The sequence below is a fragment of the Chlorocebus sabaeus genome, chromosome 21, assembly GCF_047675955.1.
Source record: "Chlorocebus sabaeus isolate Y175 chromosome 21, mChlSab1.0.hap1, whole genome shotgun sequence".
Lineage (NCBI taxonomy): Eukaryota > Metazoa > Chordata > Mammalia > Primates > Cercopithecidae > Chlorocebus > Chlorocebus sabaeus.
The window spans coordinates 81,131,834-81,157,383 of record NC_132924.1 but is presented as its reverse complement, the minus strand read 5'-3'; the positions used below and the strand labels follow the sequence as shown (position 1 = coordinate 81,157,383).

The 25,550-nt window shown below is 39.4% G+C and overlaps 1 protein-coding gene across 1 annotated transcript in view; it reads left to right on the top strand.

Moving 5' to 3' along the window:
* Positions 1-25,550, top strand: part of LAMB4 (laminin subunit beta 4) — a 110,078-nt gene that overhangs the window by 63,682 nt on the left and 20,846 nt on the right. The window contains exons 22-29 of the mRNA XM_073009250.1: positions 1,075-1,299; positions 2,068-2,288; positions 6,893-6,989; positions 8,839-9,214; positions 12,608-12,768; positions 16,040-16,245; positions 17,477-17,683; positions 21,666-21,810. Coding sequence (XP_072865351.1) covers positions 1,075-1,299; positions 2,068-2,288; positions 6,893-6,989; positions 8,839-9,214; positions 12,608-12,768; positions 16,040-16,245; positions 17,477-17,683; positions 21,666-21,810 — 1,638 coding nt within the window. The remainder of the gene's footprint in view (positions 1-1,074; positions 1,300-2,067; positions 2,289-6,892; positions 6,990-8,838; positions 9,215-12,607; positions 12,769-16,039; positions 16,246-17,476; positions 17,684-21,665; positions 21,811-25,550) is intronic.

The window sequence follows — 25,550 nt, the reverse complement described above, 5'->3', positions numbered from 1 at the left end:
GCTAGACATGATGGATTGCATCTGTAGTCCTAGATACTGGGGAGACTGAGGCAAGAGGATCACTTGAGCCCAGGAGTCATGGTTACAGTGAGCTCTGATTATGCCACTACACTCCAGCCTGGGGCCTGTACAACAGAGCAACACCCTCTCTCTAAATTGAAAAAATAAAAAGGTATTTAAACATGAGTGTGAATGTTTACTACAAACAAGAAGATAACTTATGAAGTCTATTTGATTTAATGATATGTAGAACATATGGCAATATTAATGATAATTACTATCATGATAATAAATTACATGCCTGATTTTCCCCTCATTTGTTACATCTAAGGTCAACAGTTAATTCTCACCTCTTCCCGTGCAGCCTCTTTTCCATGCATAGTTTGGTGTGTTTGGTCAGTTTTTAAGAACTGAGACCACGTTTGGGCTAAATGAACATTTCCAAGTGTGATGAACCAAAACGTGGAGAGTGGAGCCACAGTTTGGGCACCTAAAAAGCTGCAGTCATCTCATGGTTGCAAGGGTGAAGAGTGTTGGAGAGAAAAGTGGTTCCTCCAGACTGCTTAATAGAAACACCCTCAAGGGCTCATATGTCATGAAAACTGCTCTTGCTCATCTTCACTTCTAGAAGTGACGGCTATTGCTGTTTGGGACTTTCCCTTCAGGCCTGCTTTATTTTCACCTTAGTTCACCTCTAGGATCACCTGAGAGTGGGTTGCCCCAGGAGAACAGGGGCTGAGATTAGTCGTGGGTCCTGGGGCATGCTAGTGTGATGCTGATCATATAAGGATCTAGAAATCCTGAGCCCACAGCCCCATGGTATTTGAAGAAAGCCTGGAATCCATGCTCCACCAAACACTTTTGAGTGCCAAATAATTATTTTGTTCTCTAAATGAATAATAATGAAAACGAAGGTTTTGTTTCACTTAGAACACTTTTCCTTATTCACCCCGAATGTGGGATTTCTCATTATTTCTTGAGGAGCCCAATAATTTTCTATTTAGGACATCGATCTCCTCCTCTCTCCCAACACTGACACCTCACCCCATTCCTTTTCCTCCCCCTGTCTTTCAGGTACTCAGTGTGGAGAATGCTCTACTGGTTTCTATGGAAATCCAAGAATTTCAGGAGCACCTTGCCAACCATGTCCCTGCAACAACAACATAGATGTAACCGATCCAGAGTCCTGCAGCCGGGTAACAGGGGAGTGCCTTCGATGTTTGCACAACACTCAGGGTACAAATTGCCAGCTCTGCAAACCAGGTCACTATGGATCAGCCCTCAATCAGACCTGCAGAAGTAAGTCTGCAAAACTCCCGGGGCGAAATGTATCAGCTGAGTGACAGTTTGTAAGTGTGTTGTCAACTCTCCCATGCTCATTTCAGTTAGGCCAGTCCCAGCAGGCAAAAGCAGCACCCACCAGGTGACAGGGCTATTGTACTGAACTCATCAACAGAAATTAGTGCAATGCAACCACTGGTATTCTCAGATGCAGCCACAATGTTCTCACTGGTGTTACTAGTTTGCCTTTTGTGTCTGTTGCCTGAAATACCTGTCCTCGTGGATTCAAAGCATTGTTTCTCAGAGTTTAGTCCGCAGTGGACCAGTGCCAGAGCAGTGGGGAGGTGAGGTGTATTAACATGCAAATTCCTAGACTGCACTTCAGACCCACTGAGTCAGAATCTCTGGGAGTGAAGCCCAGGAATCTGCATTGTAACAAACTTGTCAAGTGACTGTAATGTATAAGTGAACCATTGTTTTCAAGTCATTTAAATAAATGGGAATTTGGTGAGTGGCATGAGGGAAAAAATAAGATTTTTAGGCATCCTAACTGTGAGCTCTTGGCACAAGTTCCACCACATGAACTTGCCATTTGGGGAGATCGGAAACCATTAAATGGGTTCAACCTGCTTAGATTCTTCGGTAAATTCTTTACTATTATAAGGTGTTTGTTCTTTGAGCCCCTTGGAGAAATGATACATCCAGGTCTAAAATGCTCTTTGTATGGTTTGCTAAATGCCAAATGTATCATTGAATTTACCTCTGATGATGGTTTTATCATCCCAGGATGCTCCTGCCATGCTTCTGGCGTGAGTCCCGCGGAGTGTCCCCCTGGTGGGGGAGCTTGCCTCTGTGACCCTGTCACTGGTGCATGCCCTTGTCTGCCGAATGTCACAGGCCTGGCCTGTGATCGTTGTGCTGATGGATACTGGAATCTGGTCCCTGGCAGAGGATGTCAGTCATGTGACTGTGACCCTAGGACCTCTCAAAGTAGCCACTGTGACCAGGCAAGATACTTTAAAACTTACTAGTGCACTCAGAGTAAGGACTGATAGTGAGACATGGTTTCTAAATGTGTAAAGAAAGTTTCTTTTATGTACTGTTGTTAATTAGTGCATTTAAACAGGATTGACCTTACAGGGGATGGAGTCAGCCTCTATCAAGGAATGAAAACCAAAAAAAAGAATGAGCATCTCAAAGTTCAGCTTCGCCTACTTCAGTTTTCTCTCTGTGACTGAGGAAGTCAGAATTCATACATAATGGAACATAGACATCAACCTCACCTTTCACTATTTCATACCTGTAATCATAGGGAAGATCTAAGAAATAATCAGAAGAGATTATTAATCAGAATGAAAATAAACAGATACCTTCAAAACCCACAAGTCCATTTAAAAAACTGAGCTGTTGTTTCCTATTGCTCACCAATGGCTTTACATATGGGTAAAATAAGAAGTCTTCTTGACTTCCAGACTGGCATCATGTAGGCATGTGTACCAGGAGCAAATCTTCAATGTTTCATATACAACTAATACTACATAGATAGATGCATGTGTGATTTTTCAGTCAATTAACCAGTGAGCACAGAATTTTTAATAAGGATAACATTACTTGTGGGAAAAAAACTATTTGTTAATATCATGCCTAGTTTTTTTGGCAGTTGTTTTGGTTTTTGTCTTTTGGCTTAATCTATTCTTTGAAATGATTTTCACATTAATAGAGTTTGGGGGGAAAAGGGTAAAAACAATGACAAGAAATGTTAGAAAAAGCCAAATTCACAATATAGGGATCAGGATTTAATTGGAATGAAAATGCAAATTTAAGTAACTGGAGTCTTTTCAATTAGTAAGCATGGCTCACCTCCTATTTCAGCTCCACTATTCAACCTATTATTCAAAGGTCAAATCTTTTGAAGGTAGTTCTTATATGTAGAATGTGTTTTTCCTTCTCTTCTTTTCCTTTCTCTCCAATCCTCATCCACCAACCGACATAAACACCATACTTTTTTTTTTTTTTTTTTTTTGAGACAAGAGTCTTGCTCTGTCACCCAGGCCTGAGTGCAGTGGCATGATCTTGGCTCACTGCAACCTCCGCCTCCTGGGTTCAAGCAATTCTCCTGCCTCAGCCTCCTGAGTAGCTGGGTTTACAGGCGCCCGCCAACATGTCCTGCTAAGTTTTGTATTTTTAGTAGAGACAGGGTTTCACCATGTTGGCCAGGCTGGTCTCAAACTCCTGATCTCAAGTGATCTGCCCACCTCGGCCTCCCAGAGTGTTGGGATTACGGGCATGAGCCACGACACCCAGCACCCACAACATACCTTTTTAAAAATAAGCTTTTTGTTTCAGAATACATTTGTGAAGTTGTAAAGATAGAACAGAGAAAATAAACCCCATACCCAGTTTCTTCTATTATTAACACCTTATATTAATTTAATAACATTTGTCACTATTAATGAATCAATATTGATACATTATTGCTAACAAATTTAGTCAGATTTCTTTAATTTTTAGCTAATGTCCTTTTCCTGTTCCAGGAGTCCATTCAGAACACATTATATTTAGTCATCTTATTTCCTTAGGCTCCTGTTGGCTGCGATAGTTTCTCAGGCCTTCCTTATTTTGTAGAATGTCGCTCAATTCAAATTTATCTGGTATTCTTCTCATGATTAGACTGGGTTTATAGGTTCTGAAAACACCAGAGAGGTCAAGTGCCACTCTCATCACATCCTATTAAGGGTACATATTATTAACATGACTTATCACCGTTAATGTGAATTTTGGTAACCTGATTGAAGCAGTGTTTGTCAGGTTGTTATATCATCAAGTTACTCTTTTTCCTCCTTTTTCTACTGTGCTCCATGGAAGGAAGTCACTATGTACAACCTACTTAAGGAGTAGGGAGCTATGCTCTTCCTCCTCAAAGACAGAGTATCTCCACAAATCATTGGAATTCTTCTGCACTGGAGATTTGTCTGGTGTCTTACGTTTATTCATTCGTTCGACCGTTTATATCAGCATGGACTCATGGATATTTATACTTTTGGGGATAGTCCAACACTACTTTATTTTGTGGTTCAAATTGTTCCAGCTTTGGTCACTGGAAGATCTCTCAGTGGCTCCTGTGTCCCTTTGACATAGGCCAATACTGTAGAGTTTTAAAAAGCATTTCTTATTTTCTGGCACTGCAAAATGTTCCAGGCTCATCTTATGTATTCTCTGCCCCAGTCCTAGAATCAGCTATTTATCTAAGGAACACTGATTCCTTTACTAGAGAGTAGTGTTAGAAACCAAGATCTGGACACTGGACGGCCATGCCTGTTTTATAAGCTCCCCTCCGTTCCCCATGCCTGCAGCCACTAACCATAGAATAAAGTGGTAGATCTCCACGTGACCACCTGGCTTCCCAATTCTTGAGGGACTCCTAGTGCTCAAGACAACGCTTTATGGCAAGTTTCTTAGACCTTTTGGGAAGTGTATTTGTAGCAGCATTCAATAAAGACCACAGTTCCAAGGTAGCCTATGAAGCTGAAAGATAGATGGTTTTGGTTTAACCAGGAAGCCCCTCATGACAAGGGTCCTTTGGGTTATTTGGCGCATAGGAGATCCCTTGGGGGAACACTGGTCTCTGCAATCAAGAAACATGTTCACTAGAGTGCAGGGAAGACATGTGGACATTTAGATTCCCAGTTGTTTAAACAACTACTGATAGATGTCTCTATGTTAGCCAAGAGGTGGCTCCTGGTACATTCCCACAGAGAGATCCAAATGTGCCATCCATTATTTTCATCAACACTTTAGATGGAGTTGGGGAAACATGCTTCTCAAATTTGCAGATATTACAAAGCCATAAGCTAATATGATAAAGACAGAACAAGATATCCCAGTAGGCTGTCATGCAGGCTGGAAACAAGGAGATGAAATGTTAACAGGGTAAAAGTAAAGTTTTGCAACTGGGTTTTTTAAATCCCTTGCATAAATACAGGGTGGGAGTAAGAACTTGGCACCAGCTCTTGTGAGAAAAATCTGAGGATTTTCATTGCGTGCAGGCTTCCAGTGAGCAAGCAGAGTGGCAGGGTTGCCAAAGAAGCGACGCCTGGACAGGCTGGAGTAGGGGGGTGCTGTGCCCAGGTTGAGGACAGTTACCATCCCATTATCTGCTCTACTGGCCCGATGGTGCCAGGAGCATTGTTGTCATTTCTGAGCACCATATTTTAAACATTATATTGACAGACTAGTATGTGCCCAAAGGGAGACAACCAAGATAATGGACAGAACTATGCTATTCTGTGACAAAGGCTAGAGAGACTTAGGGGTGATCGACCTGAAGAAAAGAAGCCAAGGTAGGTTGGAATGGCCATCTCTAGTTGAGAGAAGGACTGTAAGGGGGAAGAGGCAATTGCAAACTGTTTTGTGCAATTTTGTAAGGACACAGAACAATGGGAACAAGTTAAAAGGAGGCAGATTCTACTTTGGTATAAGAAAGCACTGCCCAATAATCAGGGGCAATCAGCAGTACAACAGGCCTCAGGGCAACAAGCACCACATAACTCCTTATATTTGAGCAGAAGCTGGCAGGAACTCCAAAGATATTGAAACTTGGCAGATCCAGGCCAGGCATGGTGGCCCACACCTGTAATCCCACTTTGGGAGGCTGGGGCAGGGGCATCACTTGAGGTCAGGAGTTCGAGACCAGCCTGGCCAACATGGTGAAACCTCGTCTGTACTAAAAATACAAAAGATTGCTGGGCATGGTGGTGCATGCCTGTGGTCCCAGCTACTCGGGAGGTTGAGGTGGAAGTGAACCTGGGAGGCAGAGGTTGCAGTGAGCCGAGATCGTGCCACTGCCTTCCAACCTGGGGAACAGAGTGAGATTCAGTCTCAAAAAAAAAAAGAAAGAAAGAAAAAGACCCGTGGCAGATTCAGTCACTCTATGAATCCAGCCACTTATTCAGGGGAAACTTATGGAGTTGTTGTTTAAGAGCTAATTTAGGACTATAACAATAGTGATTTGCTTTTGTATTTTCTCCTGTTAATTTTCCAACCTCCTCAGTTTTCAGAAAAGCTGGTCTAGAGTTCAGCTGGGAGGGTAAAGAAAAGTTCAGCCCTCTCTGAAAAACACAGTTAAGTAACTCTCATTAAATCATTAAGCGTGAAGTACAAAAAAAAGATGTTTTCTTGAGCAAAACGCTAATCCAGTTGGTAAAAACTACATCATACATTCCATAATGAAAACATTACTTGACACATTAACTGATGAATGGTAGACCAGGTCTTTGGCCTCACTCACTTACAGAGGAACTCCCATAACAGTTGAGGAAAAGAATCTGGCCCATTTCCCATTATGTGTTTTGTGTTCATTTACATCTGTGTATGTTTCCCAGTTTGGGCCACCTGTCCTTGAACATCTGGACTCAGGCGATATATTCAGGAGCTTTAGGCCAAAGCACATTAACTCCTGATCCTTGGTATTGTCGGGGGTGGCTGCTGGCCATGGGAATCATCCTTCCTCTGCCTTTGCACAGCTGTATGTTCTAAATCACCAGAGGGGAAAATGCATTATTTTTTAAGACCATAAAGCTTGTCAATTCCTCACCCATGACTGTTCTCACAGCTTACAGGCCAGTGTCCATGTAAATTAGGCTACGGCGGGAAACGTTGCAGTGAGTGCCAGGAAAATTATTATGGTGATCCACCTGGGCGATGCATTCGTAAGTACTGGGAATTCTAAAAACTCATTTATGCAGTCAGCCTGGCCCTACCATGGACATGCTATGAATCAACTGAATTTTAAATTTTTTTTTTTGGTTGCTTTTAATAAGGTGGACTTAGAAAATTCACAAAGTTTAATTCTACATTTTGAAAATAATCTTCCTATAGCCCTGCAAAAAGATTATTTTCCTCCTATGTTAAAAATTTAGCCTATATTAAAATGCATAGCCTGTCTTAAAATTCCTCAAACTCATTACAGATGAAACAATCAGCTTCCAAAAGAAGAAAATCCAAAGAAATGTCAGGTATCATAGGCTTATCACCCTGGTCAGTGATATATAGCCACACATGGCAACTCTTTCCTCCTCTCCATTCCTTTATAAATATGCCCTTGTGGCTAAAAAACATTGCTCATTCCCTTGCCCCATTCAAATGCATATTCTGAATGATTTTCTCTGGGCCCCACTTATTCAGTTTTCTAAGTGGAATTGCTGGGTTAAAACCCAGGATGAAACTTTGGCTCTTGGAAAATCTATCTTAAAGCCTCTTTCCCTGTGTCCCTCTACTGTTTTGATAATCTTATTTCATAAAAATGCTTTCATCTTTTATAGAGAAGCAGTAGAGGAAACTGCAAATAATCAAGTCAGGCCACAAACCCCACTAAAGCTCCTGGGGAAGAGTGGCTAACAAGGGGGAATGGCCTCCGGGTGATGAAGTGACATGACACCACCCCCTAAGTGGTACCTGCTAAGCCTCTGGACCGAGGCCAATGTACTGGACAGATGTTATCTAGCTGAAGAGCCTAGTGTGTTAACTAGTTTTTATTTGTAATTGGCATCATTTTTACTCAAACTAACGAATGCTTTTTTTTTTTTTTTTTTTTTTTTTTTTTTGAGACAGGGTCTCACTCTGTTGCCTGTGCTGGAGTGTAGTGGCATGATCACAGCTCACTGCAGCTTTAACCTCCCTGGGCTCAAGTGATCCTCCCACCTCAGCCTCCAGAGTAGCTGGGAATACATGTGTATGCCACCACACCTGTCTAATTTTTGTATTTTTTTTGTAGAGATAGGGTTTCACCATGTTGCTCATACTGGTCTGGAACTCCTGGGCTCAAAAATCCACCCACCTTAGCTTCCCAAAGTGCTGGGATTATAGGTATGAGCCACCACACCCAGCCTCAAATGCATTTTTAAATTACTTATTCCTTGCAGTTAGTCCAAAAACATAAGCTAGTGATTCCCTAATCTTTTGGAGATTGCAGTAAGATCAGTAGATTTCCCTATCCTCTATCTTCAGGCTTGGTCAGAAACCTACTCAAATAAAGTACTGTGTGGAGTCAGTTTTTTTTTTAATTAAGACGAAATGAATTTAATTTCCTCTCCTTTTTGGCAAATGAAATTGTTTTCCTTATGTAATGGAAGACAGCATGGTCAGCACACCCAAGCTGGGCTTTACTCAGAAGAAGTGTGACCATGGGACTTCTTAGAGAGTCTTGATACACCACCCTCCGAGGCTGTAGCAGCAGAGTTACTACCATGTGTCCATCATTAAATCACACTTCTTACTCAAATAGATGAGGATCCCACTTGTAGACGCTTGCACTCACAATAAAAACATCTGATATTTGCCAAATTGAAATAGTAAACTGATTTGTTAGTGGAATATAGAGAGCCATGCTGTCTTATAATGGCTATTGCACAGATCTCTGAAATTATATTGGCTTTAAATATTCAGCTTAGAAGTGTGAGTTGGGAAGATTCTCAGGAGAGAGGAAAAGACCTGATTCTTGAGCTAGTCATCAACAAAAGACCCAGTGACATTCTCTGCTCCTTCTCTTTTCCTTTTTAGCATGTGATTGCAACAGGGCGGGTACCCAGAAGCCCATCTGTGATCCAGAGACAGGCATGTGCCGCTGCCGGGAGGGTGTCAGCGGCCAGAGATGTGATCGCTGTGCCCGGGGTCACAGCCAGGAATTCCCTATTTGTCTTCAATGTCACTTGTGCTTTGATCAATGGGACCACACCATTTCTTCCCTCTCCAAAGCGGTACAAGGGTTAATGAGAGTGGCTGCTAACATGGAAGATAAAAGAGAGACCCTGCCTGTCTGTAAGGCAGACTTCAAAGGCCTCAGAGAGAACGTGTCTGAAATAGAAAGGATTTTGAAACATCCTGTTTTCCCATCTGGGAAATTCTTAAAAGTCAAGGATTATCATGACTCTGTTAGGTAAGATTTATGCTCAAGTAACAGACAGCCAAACTCCTGATTTGCCTTAACTCCCGCCAAGCTTTAACATCCTCAACCTTCAATTTAGAAATGTACCTATATTGACTTCAGGGGACTGATAGTTGTTCAGTTAATAACCAGGCTAGGCCGGGCCCCGTAGCTCATGCTTGTAATCCCAGCACTTTGGGAGGCTGAGGCGGGTGGATCACTTGAGGACAGGAGTTCTAGACCAGCCTGGCCAACATGGAGAAACCCCGTCTCTACTAAAAATACAAATATTAGCCAGGCGGGGTGGCAGGCACCTGTAATCCCAGCTACTCAGGAGGCTGAGGCAGGAGAATCGCTTGAACCCTGGAGGCGAAGGTTGCAGTGACCCAAGATTGCACCGTTGCACTCCAGCCTGGGCAACAAGAGTGAAACTCTGTCTCAAAAAAAAAAAAACAGCTGGTAATCATGTTTGTCTACTTTTTTCTCACCTAGTTAGGATTATATGTGATTTTTCCAGATGCCGTTGATTGTAACAAAAAGACAGTCATTAACGGGGAAGCCCAAACTCAGTAAAGCTGAAAGATATAAAATTGGAAGTATGGTAGTTATGGTGGTTTCAAAAACAACATATATTTGTTTCAATGATACACCTAGGGAAAATTTACCAAATCTTCCGAAGTTCTTCAGTTGCTTAGATGCCTATACACTAATATGAAGTCTTATACCAAGTATTTTCATTTTTCGAAAAGGCAAGCTCATTTTTATTACATATTACTGAATCTTTTTTAAAAATTTAACCATTTGTTGAGATTATGTTGATAGTTTTGGGCCACGGCTCAGCAAACTACAGCCCACAGGTGGAATCTTACACAGCCTTTGTTTATGTAAATAAAGTTTCCTTGGAGCACAGCCACACCCGTTTATTTACCGCTCCTCTGTGACTGCACTCTCCAGAATGGCAGAGTTGAGTAGTTATGACAGAGATGCTATGCTTCCTAAGGCAAAGTTTGCCAACCTGTTATGGGCAAAACCAGGATGAATTGGGTATAGTTTCTACCCCCATAGAAGCACACAGTCTGCTAAGAAACCCCAAAAATGTGCCCATCTAGCAAAATATCCTTTCTCCCCAAGAAAAGTTCCTGGATTAAGGAATAGTTGAAGCTGCAGAGGCTTATGTCATATATAACACAAGTGTAAATATAAGGTCACTCATTACTTATAGGGAAATATCCCAGAAATATATGATAATTGCTTAAAAGGTGCACAAGGAAGAAGGTATTACCCACCTAGGTAGTTCAGGGAAAGGGTCACCGCATCATAAATGCAATGACAGGGCCCAGGGAGGCCACATGGCCAGGGTCAAGCTGGCAGGTGACAACAGGCACATCTATACCTCTCTAAAGACTTCTGGGCTGGGCACAGTGGCTCTCGCCTGTAATCCCAGCACTTTGGGAGGCTGCGGCAGTAGGATCACTTGAGGCCAGGAGTTCAAGACCAGCCTGGGCTACATAGCAAAAGGATCATGTGAGCCCAGGAGTTCAAGGCTCAAGTGAACTATGATTGTGCCACTGCACTCCAGTCTGGGTGACAGAATGACACCCTGTCTCTAAAAACAAAGAAGGAATAAAACTTCTTCTGCATTGCAGGATCTGGACCCCTATGTTAACAGATCTCCTCAATTTTCTAGAGATGTCAGATATCCCTATTTTTACTGAACTATCCCCACTTCAAAATGTATACAGCTAATCCAATAGCACTTGTAAGAAGCCCTACTGTATAGCCCAAAGAAAACTTGTCTGAGAATGAGCTTTGGCCCATGGACCACTGGCGTGTGGTTAGACGCCATTAGGAAAATGTCAGACAAAGTAGCACAAAGAAAGCAGAATGAACCAATCCACCGTGGACATTCTGGACAGACTGCAAGAGCCACAGGCAGAGCCAGAGAGAAAGAGCGAGAAAGAGGAGTGCCCAGCCCAGGTCTGGAGTGAGGAGAAAGCAGGGGCTGCTGAGCTTCTTCAACCAGCAGCCCAGAGGCCTGTTCCCTTCTAGCCCACCTGCCAAACTCCTGCTTCACTTTCACAGCCACACAAACATCACCTCCTCCCTGAAGTCTTTCCTGACTTCCTCACAGAGAGGCCTGTGTTTCCTTCTCCATCTTCTCACCTCTTTGTGCTCCTTTGCCATTTCCTTGCTGGGGGGGCACCCTGGACAGGGCCTGCCCTACCATGTGCTTGTCTTCTCCAGGTCTGGTGTAGTTCTATTTAAAAAAATGTTGCTGGATAAACTACAAGTGGAAGGGGAACAAGAGGACAAAGAACCCCGGGTGTCATGAGCATAAATTCAGAAGTCAAACCACCTGGTTTAAATCCACTTACTAGATGTGTGGCTTTGGGCAAGCTACTAAACTCCTCCAAGCTTCAATTTCTTCATCAAAAAAGGGAGAGAAAGTCTGGATTTCATAGGATTCTTGTGAGAATTACTCACGATCCATCACTTAGCATAGTGTCCGGCATAGGTGAGTGCTTAAGGAGTCCCAATTAGAGTAATTGTCATTATTTTTGTTGTTATTATTATTAGCCTGAAGAATTGCAGTTGTGACAATTGGAGCTTGAAGGAAGAGTCTATAGATTAGAGGGGAGAGTTACAGCAGAAAACGGAAGGAAGCATTGCAGTTGTGCTAAGATAAATTAGTCCCATACATTCATTTTATAACTTCCCCCAACTGTACACTTCGAGATTTGTGCAGTTTCTCCATCATGAGGAATGTGTTCATTATCCCCTCGAAGCAACTGTAGGTGCTAAACCCAGCAAATTGAAGCAGGACAAAGGTGTACCCCATCAAAGAAGAAGGTGATGGGAAAAAAACCCAGGGGAAGACTCACCAGCAAGAAAACCTCCCTGTCACTAATGGAAAGTAAGAGTTGAGACCCTGAACAGAAGTTGCACTAAAAACAAGCTTGCCGAATGCAGATTGATTCTAAATGAAGAGCTGATTTTACCCCAGGCTAAGTAAACGGTTCTGTTTTATCATATGTTGAAAGCCAGATGTAGACCAGCTCCCTTAGATTGATTTCATTGAAGCATGTCTGAACGCATGTTTTCAAACACAAAACGAAGGAAGACAGAGCATAAACAGTCAAAATGGAATGATTTGAGAGGCTTTATTCTACTATTCCTTGTATGCTGTCCTATTTTAAATGAATGTTGCGATAGTCCAGGAAGGCGATTTAAGATGAAAGAGATGAGACATAAACACGATTATAAACCGTGAAATGAAAAACTTGACTAGAAGGAATCCCTTCTAATCAAGAATACCTAACAGTGAGGGCAATTTTGGTGGCATTTTTTCACCAATATATCAAATGTAATACAAGCTTAACTATTTACCCTCATTTTCTCTGATAGAAAACAAATCATGCAGCTAAATGAACAATTGAAAGCCGTGTATGAATTTCAAGATCTGAAACATACAATAGAAAGAGCAAAGAATGAAGCAGACCTCTTACTTGAAGATCTTCAGAAAGAAATTGATTTGCAATTCAGTGTCCTTAATGCAAGCATCGTGGGTAAGGGAAAAATGCATTTTTGACTGTGTCTACACAATGTTTGATGAAATCCATAGTGCATTCCATTAATGAGTCATCCTGTGCTTACCACCATAGTGCCTGAGCACTTCAGAACATGCAAACACAACCATTAAAGGTATTATTTGTTCATGGATATTTCAACTTTTTAAACATCACAGAGCCTGGATAGCATTCACTCAAAAATAACAAGTAAACAATGTCTAATATTAAACAAATGCTAACACCCAAAGTAATCTAGTGCCAAACCCATGTAAGGGGTCTTGAGTAATCAACAACTTAGAAAATCTAATATGGCCATAAGCAAATGAGAGAGACATGTTTATATGCCTTTCTTGGTATAGGCCACTCCATTTTCAGTAACCATAAATGCAAAGCAATGTGAGGCAAAACAAAACAAAACAAAACAAAATCCACAACATTTCTCATAAGGGTTTTGTAAGGGTGGGAGTCATGCAACATAGTACAAGCTCTTAACTCATATCACATAGTTCTTAAAACTGAATGTGAGCTATACCTAAGCCAAGATAATCTGCAGGAGAAATGGAACTCTAAAGCAAAACTTTGATTAGCTCATCTCCTATTCAAGATGATACCCCTGTTATATTTAGAAATGGACAACCTGTTACTGCTGAGAGAAGCATCACTGAGTTTATTCACACCTAAGACATCCAATTGAGAGGCAAATATACATGAATCCATGTCAGGAAAAAACTTTGACTGCTTTCATTATCCTATGTATATACTCCTGTGTTTTATCTGATTTTGACCTAGAAGAGAAAAAAAATAGAAGGCAGTTAGGAACACCTAATTTCCCTAAAGGAATGCCTAAATTTAGTCAAATAAATTCTAGCAAAGATGTATTGATGCTGTTTAGTAAATGCCATGTAATGAGTAAGGAATCTATTCTGATTCCTAATCTAGAAGACAGTTCCCACTAAAAGAACTCAAAATCCATCAGCGGTCACCTGACGCCAGGTAAAATAAAGTGAAACTGCCCCCATGCTAATCCTCTCAAACTTGCAGTCCAATAGCAGTTACTGGGCTTTTTTCCAATGCCTGACATTGCACAGTAGAAACTGGCAGATCATTACAGCAAGTCCCTACCTTTGAGTTATTTCTATCTAATGGGGGCAGGGGACAAGAATATAAGCCACCCCAAACAGCATTAAGACTGTTAGACCATCTTAAAGCTGCTTCAAAAACAGAATAGCAAAAACGAAATTCTTCCTGGGTTCATTAGTAAAGCCTTCAGGGAATAGTGGGCAATTGAATTATCTCCACAGGTAGGAGAAAATCTTCCATAAAAATGAAAGAATAAACGAATTCTGAGTAATAGGAACTTTTTTTTCATGATAAGTGAAAAACATGATATATTAAGAGTATGGTCTTATAAGAACCAGAAAAGTTTGAAAGATAAGGTATGGTTGTCTCCTGCCTGGATTATGGTTCTATAGGGAGTAAAGATCAGATCAGGACCATGGGCCTCTGGTTCCTAAAATATGGAGTTATAGTTTAAACCCCTAATATACTATAATTTACAATAAAATATATCAGACACACCTTATTACTTTCACAAATTTGTATTAATAATGCAAACATAGGAAATGTAGAGAAGTGCTTAAGAACACAGGCTCTAAAGTCAAACACCCTGGATTCACATCCTGGTTTCATCTCTTACTATCAATGAGAACTTAGGCAAATAACTTTCCTCAATAGAGCCTCAGTTTCCTTATTTGTAAAATGAAGATGATCATACTAATGTGCATTTCACACTGTTTTGTGAAGATTGAAGAAGAAAATTGATGGGAAGTATAGTACAGGCACCTACAAAGCACCCAGCTAACTGTTGTTAGCTATTGTTATCAGCCTCAACATCAGGGTTCAGGAAACTGCAGCATCAGGGCGAATCCTGCCCACAGCCTGTCTTTGTAAATACTACTTCAATAGAACACAACCTCACCTGTTTATTTACATATTGCCTGTAGCTGCTTTCACTCTACAATGGCAGAGGTGAGTAGTCGGAACAGAAATGCTTTGGCCACATCTTCTTAATCCAGTCTGTCACTGATGGACATTTGGGTTGATTCCAAGTCTTTGCTATTGTGAATAGTGCTGCAATAAACATACGTGTGCATGTGTCTTTATAGCAGCATACTTTATAATCCTTTGGGTATATACCCAGTAATGGGATGGCTGGGTCATATGGAACATCTAGTTCTAGATCCTTGAGGAATCGCCATACTGTTTTCCATAATGGTTGAACTAGTTTACAATCCCACCAACAGTGTAAAAGTGTTCCTATTTCTCCACATCCTCTCCAGCACCTGGCACATATACACCATGGAATACTATGCAGCCATAAAAAAGGATGAGTTTGTGTCCTTTGTAGGGACATGGATGCAGCTGGAAACCATCATTCTTAGCAAACTATCACAAGAACAGAAAACCAAACACCGCATGTTCTCACTCATAGGTGGGAACTGAACAATGAGATCACTTGGACTCGGGAAGGGGAACATCACACACCGGGGCCTATCATGGCGGGGGGGGGAGGGGAGGGATTGCATTGGGAGTTATACCTGATGTAAATGACGAGTTGATGGGTGCAGCACACCAACATGGCACAAGTATACATATGTAACAAACCTGCACGTTATGCACATGGACCCTACAACTTAAAGTATAATAATAAATTAAAAAATAAAAATAAAAAAAAAAAAAAAAAAAATGCTTTGGCCAGCAAAGCCTAAAACATTAATTATTTGGCCTTTGGAGAAAAAGTTTGTCAACTCCTGTTCTATAGGGTTAAGTAAATTTAGTTGGTTTATTGTATTTGAGTGTATATAGGTATTCATAGTTAATACCTTATATTTGTGGAAATATTTACAGAATATATTCATATTATCTCAATTCTCACAAATTATTATCACCAATTTACAGAGGAAGAAACGAAATGTAAGAGATGAACTGATTTGCTCAAGGGTATGCCCAGGCAGTAAAGGGTGAAGGCAGGACTCACACCACATCTGTGGACTTAAATCTCAATGCCATGTATCTATTCTATCCATATCTATTATACTATAGCTAATCCTTCCCCCATCAAATGCAAATTCAAGGAAGATGTTGAAATTTTATAGTGATAGTTGAGACCAAGACAGTAGCCAAATTATAGAATGATTATCTTAATAACTGATATGTAATTTCATTTGTTTTTACAAAACTTACCTTACTTCAATTTGCATTGACATAGACTCCTCAGAAAACATCAAGAAATATTATCACATATCATCATCTGCTGAAAAGAAAATTAATGAAACTAGTTCTACCATTAATACCTCTGCAAATACCAGGAATGACTTTCTTACCATCTTAAATACATTAACCTCCAAAGGAAACTTGTCATTGGAAAAATTAAAGCAGATTAAGATACCAGATATCCAAATATTGAATGAAAAGGTAAATATTCATGATGGTAAGATCAAAGCATTTGTGGTTTTTACTTGATATACGAACCTCTTCAATGATATTTCCCTAGCTTACATTCTAAATTTCTTTTCATTATATATTATAAATATATAATTATATGTATGTATATAAAATATATATTTTATTATATACTGTAAAAAGCCTTATTTTTATTTAACTCAAGAATTGATCAAAGAGTAAAGATTATGGCTTGATTTGATTATTTGATATTATTTACTATTTCTAAAACAGTACAGGCTATGAACATTTGCTCCTCTTGCTTCATTATAAGAAAAAGGCTAATTCTCTCAAAAGAATAAAAAGTGCAGGCTGGGCATGGTGGCTCATGCCTGTAATCCCAGCACTTTGGGAGGCCGAGGCAGGCAGATTACTTAAGGCCAGGAGTTCGAGACTAGCCTGGCCAAACATGGTGAAACCCCCTCTCTACAAAAAACACAAAAATTAGCTGGGGGTAGTGGTGTGCACCTGTAATCTCAGCTGCTCAGGAGGTTGAGGCAGGAGAATCGCTTGAACCTGGCAGGTGGAGGTTGCAGTGAGCGGAGATGGTGCCTTTGTGCTCCAGCCTGGGTGAGAGAGCAAGACTCTGTCTCAACAAATAAATAAATATTTTTTAAAAAGTGAAACTCACGTGTAATTCCTAAAAGTTTGACTATTTTCTCAGAAAACTATAAATATAAAGGATGACAGACTGACACAATACTGATAAGTAATTTAGATGTTTAGTTACCTAGGAAATGTTTAATGTTTAATGGGTTACCCGCATGTACCAAGGATGAACAACTATTGAAGAAATATATGAATAAAGCAATGCCTTCACTCAGTGAGCCTGGATGGCATTACAGCTCTGACGGCCAGGCATGGTGGCTCATGCCTGTATTCTCAGCACTCTGGGAAACCGAGGTGGGCAGATCATCTGAGGTCAGGAGTTTGAGACCAGCCTGACCAAACTGGTGAAACCCCGTCTCTAATAAAAATACAAAAAATTAGCCAGGCGTGGTAGTGGGCACCTGTAATCCCAGCTACTTGGGAGGCTGAGGCAGGAGAATCTCTTGAACCCAGGAGATGAACGTTGCAGTGAGCCAAGGTCACACTATTGCACTCCAGTCTAGGCAACAAGAGCGAAACTCCGTCTCAAAACAAACAAAGAAAAAAAAGCTCTGACAACAAGTTGCTATTTAATGTAAATCATTTCTTTTGCAAGGTGTGTGGAGATCCAGGATATGTGCCATGTGTTGTGCCCTTGCCCTGTGGCGGTGCTGTCTGCATGGGCCGGGAGGGGCACAGGAAGTGTGGGGGTGCCGGCTGTCATGGCTCCCTGACCCTCTCAACGAATGCCCTCCAAAAAGCCCAGGAAGCAAAATCTGTTATTCGTAATTTAGACAAACAGGTTTGTGGGTTGAAGAATCAGGTAAATACCTTCTCTTGCTTTATTTGTAAAGTTATAGCAATAAAGAAGCAGACTGCTTGAAATTTATAAAACTGCCATATAACTTCCAAGTGAGAAGATAGATTCTAGATAGTTGGTGTTCTTTTGCCTGGAAATATGGGATAAAATTGTAGATGATGTGAATGTAGATTTAGAAATAGAGATGAATATTGATATTTTCCGATTATATATATGTATACAGTTGACCCTTGAACAACATGGGGGTTAGGGACACCAGGCTTCCACTCCACAACTGAAAATCTATGTATAACTTTTGACTACCCCAAAATTTAACTGCTAATAGCCCACTGTTGACTGGAAACCTTACCCATAACTTAAATAGTCAATAATATATATTTATGTATGTATTATATACCATAATGTAACCATAAAGTAAGCTAGAGAAAAGAGAATATTATCAGAAAAATCATAAGGAAGAGAAAATATACTTACTATTCATTGAGAGGAAATAGATCATCATTAAGGTCTTCATCATCATCTTCACATTGAGTAGGCTGAGGAAGAGGAAGAAGAGGGGTTGGTCTTGCTGTCTCAGAGATGGTTTGAGGTGGAGGAGGTGGAAGGGGAGGCAGAAGAGGTAGGCACACTCAATGTAAGTTTTATTGAAAATAATTTGTATATAAGTGGGGGTGTGCAGTTCCAACCTGTGTCATTCGAAGGTCAAGTGTGTATGTGTGTGTGTAAAGAGAGAGAAAGAATTCAAGGTACATTATCATAGGTCATAGACTCGTGTGGACATGTTTGTTTACAGCAAAAACTACATAGAAATGTCAGGACTCCAAGCCTTAAAAATTTGAAAACAGGCCAGGAGTATAGGTCACGCCTATAATCCTAGCACTTTGGGAGGCCAAGGCAGGAGGATTCCTTGAGCCCAGGGGTTCAAGACCTGCCTGGGAAACATAGGGAGACCCCATCTCTATTTTATAAAATAATAATAATAATAATAAAGTATTTAAATAAATTTTTAAAAGGGTTGAAAACTATAGATCTCTCAAAGAATAATTTTTCGTAAATTCATAAATATATAAGGGTATATATGAAATCCTACTAAATATACACATTGTAATGTTAGAACTTAATGTTAGAAAATAGCTTAATAGGAATTAAACTGTGCCTTGAACTCATTCCCCTGTTGATAGACTGAGAAAGTTGTTTTAACATTTAAGTACCTTATAATTAAATCTATAATAATTTGAAATGATTTCATTTACTTTTCTGGTCATATTTATAAATGAGCATCATTTTTAATTACCTAGTTTTCTTTAGACTTTTTTGTGAGAATGCATTTTATTCTCTGGTTTGAAAACAAGGTAGTGGTGTGCTCCCCAGTCTGTTTCTTTTCTGAAAATATGCAAAGAGCCTCTGGCAAAGAAGAAAAAGCTTTTAAAGAGCTGAAATTTTTACCACTATATGTTAAATATTGTATCAGTAAGCATTCTTGTTTGCAAGCAAAAAAAAGCCCACTCCTGGCCAGGCGCAGTGGCTCACGCCTGTAATCCCAACACTTTGGGAGGCTGACGCAGGTGGATCACCTGAGGTCAGGAGTTCGAGACCATCCTGGTCAACATGGTGAAACCCTATCTCTACAAAAAATACAAAAAAAAAAAAAAAAATTAGCCGGGTGTGGTGGTGCATGCCTGTAATCCCAGCTACTCATGAGGCTGAGGCAGGAGAATTACTGGGACCTGGGAGGCAGAGGTTACAGTGAGCCGAGATCACGCCATTGCACTCCAGCCTGCACCGACAACAGTAAGACCCCGTCTAAAACAAAAACAAAAACAAAAACAAAAAAACCCCACTCCTGAACAAAAAGGAAACATATGTAAGGACATCTGGGTCTCAAAATCAAGTAAAGGATAGAGGTCCAAGCTTGGGAATGGGGTGAGAACTACAGCCAAGATACACACACACACACACACACACACACACACACACACACACACACACACACCCTATATCCTTGAGCAAGCATCTGATTAGCCAGTCTAGAACATATCCCTACATAAATATTGAAACTTTACTTACATAGTCACAATTCTGTATTGCCACATCATTTTCCATTCACACGTGGTTCTTCATTGCTTTAACAAATATCCACCTACTATGTGCCAGGCATCCATCTACAAGTTGAGAATACAGCAGCAAACATAGCAATGTAAATCCTGGTCTTATGTCCCAGTGCTTAAAACACTCCTTAATTGTTTAATGTAATTTTAAACTATTATATTGCTAATTATCAAAAAAATAGAAATCTCACCCTCATTTAAAGGAGTCTTGATTGCCACTTGATCATATCATTAAGTCAATAATATGTTAAGCTATCAGTGTTAAAAAATTATCCTTGAAATCCATATTAGCAGAATCTAGTTTAATCAGCACATAAATGGAGAATTGGAAAACGATGAGAGGGGATGTCATGTTGATAAAATTGTGTGCTATTTTCCTCTTGATTAGAAGGAGGGAGTGCCAGAAGAGATTGTGAGAGAATTCTCAGGAGTCAGTTGTGACAGAAGATGGATTGCAGAGGGATGTTTTAAGAGTGAAGTAATTTCATGATCTCTTTCTTTCTGAATATGGTATCAACTAATCTATGCCGAGATTTCCTCTGTATCACTTGGTGCTTTGCTAGTGCCTAGGGTATTTTATTTCTGGAATTCTCATTTTACTGCAATCCATTCTTACTGCTATCCATTTTAAAGCTAAGAAAGTTCTAGAGAATTAAGTATCAACTCTGAAAAAAATGATACGCATTTTTAATCATGTAAATACTTTTTTGTTTTATCATTTGCCAATGACTATAATTTAAATCTTTTTCTTAAAAATCTGTTTGGCTCAAATTAAGCAGGCTCCTTTTGTGGGGAAATAAAGGGAATATTTTTCTTTTCTTTTTTTTTTTTTTTTTTTGAGACAAGAATCTCACTCTGTCTGGCCCAGGCTGGAGTGCAGTGGCACGATCTTGGCTCACTGCAACCTCCGCCTCCTGGATTCAAGCGATTCTCCTGCCTCAGCCTCCCCAGTAGCTGGGATTACAGGCATGCGCCACCATGCCTGGCTAATTTTGGTAATTTTAGTAGAGATGAGGTTTCACCATGTTGGCCAGGCTGGCCTCGAACTCCTAACCTCAAGTGATCTGTCTGCCTTGGCTTCCCAAAGTGCTGGGGATTACAGGCATGAGCCACCGTGCCCAGTGGATTTTTTTTTCATAATTATGTTTGATCCTAATTAGCCCTACTTCTGTCACAATTAATTTATTCAATAAAGCTCAGCTTGTTGGCAATATTGTCCTGTTGCTTCTGGGTTTTTTGTCTCTCTCTAATTTGTTGGAATCCCTAGAAAAAGTCCATGACATTTCTCAGATCACACAGTTAAGAATTTGCACTTCTAGTTTGCTAGCCTATTATTCCTATCATTCCTCTACCAAGAGTACAAAGTGTCTGGAATTTATCTTTGTAGCCCACTCTCAGTTCAAGCTCATTTATTAAGAGGAGGAATGCTTTTTTGTTAGTTTTCAAAGAAAGTACATTACTTGAATTTGAGGAATGTTTAGAAGAGTAGCATTTTAACTTACATAAAAGAAAATGCTCTCAACCTATTAAACATGATGACCACTGCAGGTAAGTAGTCCTATGTAATTTCTGTGAAAGTTGGTATTAAAGAATGCTAAAGCCCCATTAAAACAAAATTTGTGTTTTAGACTTATATTAGAAAAATTCATTAGCAATAGGTCAATAATGTTCTAAAAGATAAATGAATGATATTAAGAAAACATAATAATGAGAAGAGATAATAATCACCTTGTAAAAGATTCCTTGCAAATGCATCTATGGTTTATCTAGACTTATTTAGTTTTTAGTGACAGTTTTATTTGGTCCAGCTAAATAATTAAACATCAAAGAACATGCCTTTGTTGAGTATTTTCTTCACTGTGTTTTTCTCATTCCAGATCAAAAATATAAGTAAACTGGCAGAAGCCTCCAAAAACAATGCCTTACAGCTAAGGGAAAAACTGGGAAATACAAGAAACCAAAGTGACTCTGAAGAAGAAAAACTCAATCTTTTCATCAAAAAAGTGAAAAACTTTTTGTTAGGTAATTAAAAAAAATATATTAGGACTAGTTTTTGTTTTTTTCTCTTTTTTTAATATATAGTCAAACATCATAGCCAGTTCCTAATTACATTAATTGGAAATGATAAGCCTAAATCAGAAAAATGATATACCCTTTGGTTTTTAATTCCTTAATGAGAATAATCTCAAAATACCAACTCTGTGCCAAAACATTACAGCTTTCTGTAAAAGATAAATGTGGTAACAAATGCTAGAATTTAGTTCAAATTCCAAACACATGAACTTTGTGTTTAAAGTTATTTTATGTTTTTTTTAAAAGGAAAGTTCAACATGACAATTCTATCAGATTCCCTAACATCAGGATTCGGTAATTTTCTTTGCTGACAGAAATGATATGAGATCAAGATATGCTGAATTTTAATTAGATATCAAATATCATAGTGAGTTGGCATCTAAAAATTTGATTATTAGCTATTATTGACTATTTTCCAAGTCTTCTTTTGTTGGTTCTCTGTGACTGACCAAAAGTAGCTGATTTATTGTACATTATGCCTTACTTTGGGAGAGGCTCATTTTAAACTCCAGAGAATTAGTAAAGATTAAAAAATCAAGTACTGAAGCTGGAAATTGACCTGAAACCTTACTCTCTCTACACACACACACACACACACACACACACACACAAATATATATGATTAATCTGAAGAGGCTTTATTTTCCATAACCATTTTCCAAATTCAATAATTTAACATTTTATACATGAATTGGCAATTGCAGCATCCATTACAATCTCTTTAATCACTTCATTATTCTACTTAATAGGTGTGAGAGACCGCTATGGCCAAGATTTTTTGTTTTTTTATTTTTCCTATCTCAATGTTTCTAGAAATTGTATTGGCAGTTTCTAGTTGTTATTTTCAAGATAAACAAAAATTAGGTGGAAATTACCTTTGACAAAAATAGGAAAAACAAATGGGGTAGAATCAGTCTACTGGACATTTTTTTTATTCAAAAGCAAACTTTCAGTGATTTAGCTGGATGAATCAGTATTGACTCAGGTCTAGGATTAGGCTGGACTGAAAAGGCACCAAAACAAACATCAAAATCAAAGTTGCTAAACAAATCGCATGAACTGGTGGAACAGGGTCTACATGACCTCCTTTCTACCTAGTTTGCTGGGTCATAGAGCCTGTCCTCTTATTACTCTTCATTGCTACTGAATACATTTCTAATAAATATTTTACTTTAATTAACTTGAGGAATTGAAAGAAATCTATGTCCAGATTATTAAAACTAAAGGCATAAAGAACTATTATCACAACTAGGCATACAGAAAAATCTTTTTTCATACAAGAAACTTCTTACTGCTCAGTGTCCCTAGAGCCCTGGTGACCAGGAAGCTTTCATGCCTTGCAGTGCCCTCTACCCACCTCTTGCTTCTCCTCTTTGCCTGGCTATAAAGCCCCAATAAAATTATCATTACATTACGTGATTACTATACTATTCAGCTCTTCTTTGATCACCTCAATATTTTTCTTGAAATCGGAATGCCTTATTAACAAAGGGATATATCACTTCTCCTGAAAGTTCTATATATAAAAATTTGAATCTATAGTCTCATAATAAATACGAATAACTATTTGATAAATGAATAAGTGATTGAAGTAAATTCACTTTTCATTCGAACTTTTTTTTTTAACCTTTAAGTTCAGGGGTATAAATACAGGTGTGTAAACTCAAGTCACAAGGGTTTATTGTACAGATTATTTCATCACCCAGGTATTAAGCTTAGTACTCATTAGTTATTTCTCCAGATCCTCTCCTTCCTCTCCACCTTCTAAAAGGTCCCAGTGTGTGTTGTTCCCCTCTTATGTGTCCACGTGTTCTCATCATTTAGCTCCCATTTATAAGTGAGAACATGCGGTATTTGGTTTTCTGCTCCTGTGTTAGTTTGCTAAGGATAATGGCCTCCAGCTCTATCCATGTTCTGACAAAGTAAACGATCTCATTCTTTTTTACGTCTGCATAGTATCCATGGTGTATATGTACCACATTTTCTTTATCCAGTCTATCATTGATGGGCACATAGATTGATTCCATGTCTTTGCTCCTGTGAATAATGCTGCAATGAACATGCATGTGAGTGTGTCTTTATGATAGAATGATGTCTAATCCTTTGGGTATATACCTGGTAATGAGATTCCTTGGTCAGATTGTAATTCTTTTTTTAGGTCTTTGAGGAATCGCCACACTGTGTTTCTGCAATGATTTAACTAATTTACACCCCCACCAACAGTGTATAAGTGTTTCTTTCTCTCTGCAATCTCATCAGCACCTGTTATTTTTTGACTTTTTAATAATCATCATTCAGACTGGTGTGAGGTGGTACCTCATTGTGGTTTTGATTTGCATTTCTCTAATGATCAGTGATGTTGAGCTTTTTTTAATATACTTGTTGGCCCCATGCATGTCTTCTTTTGAAAAGTATCTGTTTATGTCCTTTGCCCACTTTTTAAGGGGGTTGTTTTTTTCTTGTAGATTTAAGTTCCTTATAGATGCTGTATATTAGACCTTTTTCAGATGCATAGTTTGCAAAAATTTTCACCCATTCTATAGGTTGTGTTTACTCTGTTGACAGTTTCTTTTGCTGTGCAGAAGCTCTTTAATTAGATTCCATTTCTCAGGTTTTGCTTTTGTTGTAGTCACTTTTGGCGTCTTTATCATGAAATCTTTGCCCATGCCTGTGTCCTGAATAATATTGTCTAGGTTGCCTTCCAAGGTTTTTTATAGTTTTGGGTTTTACCTTTAAGTCTTTAATCCATCTTGAGTTAATTTTCATATAAGATGTAAGGAGGAGGTCCAGTTTCAGTGTTCTGCATATGGCTAGCCAGTTATCCCACACCATTTGTTGAAGAGGGAGTCTTCCCCATTTCTTGGTTTTGTTGACTTTGTCAAAGATCAGATAGTTCTAAGTGTGTGGTCTTATTTCCAAACTCTCTTTTCAGTTCCATTGGTCTATATGTCTGTTTTCTTGTACCAGCACCATGCTGTTTTGGTTACTGTAGCCCTGTATTATAGCTTGAAGTCAGATAGCATGATGCCTCTAGCTATGTTCATTTTGCTTAGGATTGCCTTGGCTAGTCAGGCTCTTTTTTGGTTCCATATGAACTTTAAAATATATTTTCTAGTTCTGTGAAGAATGTCATTGGTAGTTTGATAAGAATAACCTTGAATCTGCACATTGTTTGGGAAGTATAGCCATTTTAATGATGTTGATCCTTCCCACCTATGAGCATGGAATCTTTTTCCATTTGTTTGAGTCACCTGTGGATTCTCTGAGCAGTGTTTTGTAGTTCTCCCTGTAGAGATCTTTCACCTCCCTGGTTAGCTGTATTCTTAGGTATTTTACTCTTTTTGTGGCAGTTGTGAATGAGATTGCCTTCCTGGTTTGGCTCTTGGCTTGACTGTTGTTGATGTATCAGAATGCTAGTGATTTTTCTGCATTGATTTTGTATCCTGAGACCTCACTGAAGTTATCAGCTTAAGGAGCTTTTGGGCCAAGGCTACAGGGTTTTCTAGATATGAGATCATGCTATCTGCAAACAGGGATAGTTTGACTTCCTCTCTTCCTGTTTGGGTATGCTTTATTCGTTCTTTTGCCTGATTGCTCTGGCCAGGACTTCCAACACTATGTTGAACAGGAGTGGTGAGAGAGGGCATCCTTGTCTTGTGCTGGTTTTCAAGGAGAATGCTTCAGCTTTT